The 6,000-nt window shown below is 40.8% G+C and overlaps 1 protein-coding gene across 2 annotated transcripts in view; it reads right to left on the bottom strand.

Annotated features, from left to right (window-relative positions):
• Positions 1–397: 397 nt before the first annotated feature.
• MEGF10 (multiple EGF like domains 10) overlaps positions 398–6,000 on the bottom strand; it is an 85,943-nt gene continuing 80,340 nt past the window's right edge. For both annotated transcript variants that reach the window (XM_036403587.2, XM_036403588.2), the window contains exons 24-25: positions 5,046–5,252; positions 398–4,152 (exon numbers count right to left, since the gene is read on the bottom strand). In XM_036403587.2, coding sequence (XP_036259480.1) covers positions 3,995–4,152; positions 5,046–5,252 — 365 coding nt within the window. In that variant the 3' untranslated portion in view covers positions 398–3,994. The remainder of the gene's footprint in view (positions 4,153–5,045; positions 5,253–6,000) is intronic.

Here is a 6,000-nt window from a genome sequence, read left to right as displayed (position 1 = left end):
TCAATTATTTAGGATTAAGCCCCCTTTCAACTGCATTGAAGGAATGCTGAGTTTCTCAGATTTGCACAGAAAAGCCTGGAAAGTAAAACTATACTTTTACAATACTGGATTGCAGCTTTTTAAATCTGAAACATTCGATATCTATGATGAATTTTTCTGGGTTTGTATTACAATCAGTACTGGTAATTTACTTTATTTTCTTCCAGTTATTAAACTGTTCTTATTTCAATCCACGGAGTTTTGTTTCCTCTGTTTCTCCCTGGTACCCACATGGTACCCAGCTGCCAGCTGGGATTAAACCATGAGAGCAAAAATGACATTTCATACACTGCCTGTGCTATTTCAGGATCTCCTGTAGGCAAATGAAAAACAAAGTAAAAAAAATAAATCAAAGCACTTCTCAGTTTCATTAGAAACTTTATTGTATTAACCTACAGGGATGTGAAGTGAAGTGAAATATATGGTAGTGAAAGGGAGAATGATGAACATCAGTCATCTTTGGAAAAAATATATATGTTTTCACAACAAAACACTTTTTTTGTTACAACTAAGAAAAAAGAAAGCCAGGCATACTTGATAGGTTTTCTTTAAAAATATAATACAGTTCAATCATATCAAAGTGAAGTGTTGTGGGCTAAAAAACAGCAAAGTTATGTTCAGTGCTCTAGCACTAGCATGAGTGTATCAAATAACAAGATTTTCTCTATAGTAATTGATAAACATACACTCATTTCAGTAATTTCAGATACTGTATATACAATCTTTCATATAAAGCATTTTTTGTCAAAACTAGCTCTGTGATGTTCAGTCTGGACTTTGGAGCTTCGGTGTAAGAATTACTATTTGGACACATATTGGATAAAAAATTGCTGTTAGTTTACTTGAAAATCCAAGATATTTAGAGTAACACATTCCTTGCTTTTGATTTTATCCTAACTTCACTTCAGTATGAACGTGCAGATTGTCTCAGCAGAAAGTGTGAGCACAATGAAATCTTCCTTCCTGTAATCTGCAGGTGCATCTCCAATTAAAGTTAATGGAAGTTCTCTGGGTAGATCAAGATAAGGACAGATTTTATGTGTAACAGTGTGTTGTGATTAAAATCTTGGACATAGCAGAAAGCTGTGGGGTTTGTTATGCTTCTAAGTGGCCTGAATTAATAATGCCTACAGTATTTAAATCCTAAAGTTTATACTCACTACTTTAAAGACAGCTATTGACTTGGTGTAGCTTTTTATTGAAATGGTGACACGTTGCTAGGGGAGAGCTACCTCCATTTTCAATGCTACGTTTTGTCCCTACTGAAACGTGAACATACAGAGAGGCAAGGCATCCCTCTCCATTCCTGTCTGCGGTGAAGTGAAGCCACTTCTCTGAGTGCTGCCTAGAACTGCTCCATCCCCTGGGCCCTTCAGCCCCCTCCACCCTACAGAATGCACCTCCAGAAATGTCTGCATTGTGTGAGGACCTCAGGGGGATCTACACGAGAGCTGTCTGGATTTTCACCAGGATTTCTGCTGGGGGCCTCTGGAGCTGAGAGCAGAGAGCACTCCAGGAAATCAGTGTTCTGAGCACCTCACCAGGCATCATCCTCTGAAGTAAATTCACCAGCCATCTGCTGGTTTATGCAGACATTGCTGCTGCTGCTGCTGGCTACACGGCAGGAGTTGCACCCACATGCAGGAAGGCAGACCTCAGTCATGTGCACATTTAGAACACACACAATGAGCAAAATCGCAGTAAACTCATCTACTTTCATTAGTATTTGACTATTTTACTTGATATGCGACGTGTTGGAAATTTAAAAAAACCTCCCAACATTTATTCAGCTCTTCCCTTTTCTGTGTGAAAAGAATTGTTTATATGATGAAGATAGTTTACCTAGTGGTCTTCAAAAAGAGCAAGAAGTTTCTGTGAACTCCCAATTGCTAAATGCAGTATTTTCTATTCATGGCTTTAGAGAAGAAAGGTTTTATTTTAAAGTCTGTTTCACACAATACAAAAAAGAAAGTATATACCAGTAGCTCTACATTTTATCTAGATGCATAGAAAGCCAATCAATACTTCATTTTAGACAGGGATTAAATGGCAAGGAGCCTTAGAAATCTCCTAGCTAATATCTGTACTTTCCAAATCCAAAGGTAATGGAAATCTTTATTCCAAGGATGTACCAGAAATGCCCAGGGAACTGCAGAACAGCCAGGATCCTTCTCCCCATCCATCAGTGACACAGCAGCCCTCAGTGCAGCAGAGGCACTGCCAGGTCACATTAAATGCTGGCACCTCACTCTTAGCTTCCTAAAAATATCTTTTCTCTGGGAGAGGATATCTCATCTATAACAACCATGTAATCTTCAGGTTGATGTGTTTGGGGAAAATTCTGTCCAATGGACGGATCCCTTGCTGAATTTAATTTCCACCGAATTGTGCAGCTCATAATAGATTATTTTGGAAGGACCGAAAGCCTTTTATGGGAAAAGGGGCTGTTTTGGGAAGATGATCTCCATCCACATGATCAGCAGAAGAAGCTAAACTTCAAGGAGGAACTGGTTTTTACTTTGTTTCTGAGTTCCTGTTGTCATTCTCAACAAAAAACACCTTGATTTTCTTCCCCCGAATGAATGAATCAGTCTGAACTGTTGGGTATTTTTTAATCAGCCCTGATTGACATCACTGTGAATTCTTACTTTGATCCTCTTGCCCTGCCCAGAGGTCCCTCGAACCGGACAAACAAAAGGCCAGTTGGCAAAAATGCATAAGAAATGGACACACACACACTAGAATATTTTTTTTCAGTTACAAGCTAGCTCACTAAAAACACAGACACACAGCGTAAAAATGGAGAGAGAAGTTAATGAAGGTGAGGGGGGTACATGTGTCACATTATTAGCAATGCAAAAGACCAGCTTAAGCATGTGTTTCCCTACATCAACTATAAAAAAAGAAAAGGTGCCTTTTTAGCAAGTATGCACAGAGTTTGCTTAGTTATTTTGAAGAAAAAAAAAAGTCAGAACACTTGACTATCTTTATCCTATATTACAGTAAGTATTACTACCTTTTTATAAAATGTAAACCCTTCCTTACAGTTAAGATTTACAGAAGTCATCACCTTTGTCCACTCCTTATGTAATCAGTCCGTGGTGACAAAAATAAACTGATTCAATTTACATATTTTTTGAAGTAATAACTGATATGTTTTGGATTATTAGTTCGTGTGTGGCAGAAACAGTGGTCAGAACTGCACGCATGAAGCTGAACTGTGGCAAAATACTTGTTGAAGACTGGTGCTGGGTCTACAGTGCTAAGAGATCTTGAAGCATCATGTAAATATTGATGTATGCAATCGTTTTATCTCCAGAACTATTCAAGCCAAGATACATCCACCACCTGCAATGGACAGCAAAGCCTGATGGTGGATTTCCCAAACAACTGCAACACTGTGCTTTCCTTATCCCCATCAGATCTTGTTTCTTGTAATATGTCTTGACTAAATATAAGAATGGAAGGTAAAGTTTGGCAAGGCAGTTTTCCTTCTACTAGTGAGTAACTGGTGAATCAGATCACCTGTACAAAGTGGTATTTGGTAAATTGCACTGTCCTGGGAGTATTACTACTCTGGAACATGACAGACATGAAGCCTATATTTGAAGTTGCTAAAATGTGATGTTATCAATACTAATCTGCAAACTACTATTTTTTTTTAAGCCAGTATACTACAGTATAAATGTGCTGCATACCTGTTTCTATAAAATTTACTGCCGTGAAAAAGAGAAAAAAGAAGAAGAATCAGGATCCCCAGAGTGTGGCATTTGTCCATCTGTCACTTGTATACACAATACAGACCTCGTGCTGAGATTCTGCTAAAGGTACAGCAATTATCTGCAGGACAGATCAGGAGCCGAGAGCGATGGTAAACGAGAGAGGAAGGAGCACGACCGTGCCACTCTGCCCCTTGAGAGAGTCCCAGGGCTGCAGGAATCGGCTCCTTGCGGGGTCATTTGCTGCTGACCCCCTCTGTGGAGGGCGTGGGGCTCTCTCTGACGGGGAGCAGGTCGTAGTGGCAGGGAATGTGGCTGTTTTTTGGCAGGTCGTAGGGATCCTGGCCGAGGCGCCCGCCGCCGAACGCGCCCTGGACAATGCTCACCGTGGGCTCTGTGAGGAGAGAGAGCATGCACTCAACCCCGGGCAAAACACTGATATTTTATTTCAGTTTATGCTTCAGCAGGAAGGTTCCTCATCGTGCTGAGTCCTGAAATGCAGCTGTAGAAGCACAGGTTGGTGTTTTTGCCTCACACTTGCAGCAGGGCGCTGCCATGAGTTTACTGACAGAAACAAGACAGCATCTCTTCTTTATGTGCTTTTAATTTCAGCAAATTAAAAAAAACCCAAACCAAACAACAACCTGAATTTGAAGGTTTCAATCAAGAACTTTGTAACAGTCCTTAAAAGCAGAATGGGTATGTTGATGGATTTCAGTGATCTCTAATTGCATGCAGAAAAGGAAAATACATCCTGTGACACAGGACAAAATTTATTACAGCCCAGAGATGATCAGGATAGCTACCACTCCACAGGACCCCAAAGTTCTCTGTAATTAGAGAAATATAGCAACTAGGTAGGGCCCATATTAGTGGAATACTGTGTCTGTGGGTGAAGATGCTATTTTATTCTGATCAAGAGAAGGAAACAGAACTTCAACGCTCCCATGGATAATTCTTCAGTCTAACCTAGAGCTGAACTACATTGCAATCAAATGCTGAACTTACGCTGTTGGTTAAAGGAAAGCTTTCACACCAGAGTAATTCAGAGGCACCTGCAGGTGACAGAACAGAGCTGAAGGTACTTCACACCCTGTTTGTGTGAATTACACCAAATAAGTAAAACCACTTTTTTACAGCTTTTGGGCAGAACACGGAATCTGAACGCGTAGTTTTGTTCTCCCAGTGGTTTTCACGTGTTTCGATGAAACTGAATCGAAGATTAAAAAAGCCCTTTGTGCTCTTTGCTCCTGACCCCCAGCATCCAGGGGTGGATTTTGTACCTACCAACTTCATAGACGTTCCTGCTGGCTGTGGCAGAGCCGGCGATCTCGGCGTAGGGGGAGTCGCGGCGTGCCGGGGACTTCATCTCCACGTAGCCACATTCTGAACTCTTTGGCACCAGAGCTGGTGGGTCTTTGATAGTAGCATAGGGGTTCTCAGAGCTGCTCAGTGAGCAGTTACTTAGGTTGTACTCCGAGTTCTTCACCAGGTCTACAAAGAGAAAAAATATGTTACTGTCTCGGGCATGCTGTGTGCCATGGACATGGCTACCAAAAAAAAGAGGGTTTTTGTTTCATGCTGAGTTCTAAAAAGTCACTCAGCAGTGAATATTTAAATGGAAACCAGTTGTAACGCCTCAAAATCATTTGCAACAATCAATGAAAACGTCTCAGCTGCTATGCTCTTTAATGGACTTCATTTTGCCACCAGCAAATTACTGTTGCAAAATCCGAGCATCTTCAATTCTGGTTAAAATAGTGCCTGGCATTATACAGAGATAAGCTGAAGAATCAGTTCTTAACAAGCACTTCAGAACAGTTCCTGCCCCTCCAGGTGCTGAACTCAGGACACTTAAAATCTGAGACTGTTCCCAAGAGCAATGTCTGGGTGAATATTCATGATTTATTTATAGGCATGGCTTGGGTGGTGCAAAGTTTGGGTATCTGAGTACACAAAAAGAATAACCAGCTTCTTCTAAGTTTCTGTAAAGCACATACAGGAAAACTGGCAAGGAAACATCAGGTGGCTTGTGATGTCAGGATTAGACTGAAGGATGAATAACTGGTTTCAGAGATGTATTTGCTTGTGCTGGGAAGCAATTTTGTGGTGTTTGTGTTGCTTTGTGTTATGTTATTTAACATGAGACTTCTTAGCTCATTCCTGACTCCATATCCAACATGAGACTGACCTGGTGGACCTGTCAGTGGATGGGTGCTCATGATTTTGTGACTAATTTGAA

The sequence above is a fragment of the Molothrus ater genome, chromosome Z, assembly GCF_012460135.2.
Source record: "Molothrus ater isolate BHLD 08-10-18 breed brown headed cowbird chromosome Z, BPBGC_Mater_1.1, whole genome shotgun sequence".
Taxonomy (NCBI): domain Eukaryota; kingdom Metazoa; phylum Chordata; class Aves; order Passeriformes; family Icteridae; genus Molothrus; species Molothrus ater.
Note: the sequence above shows the minus strand (reverse complement) of the source record. Positions and strands in the feature narration are given on the sequence as shown.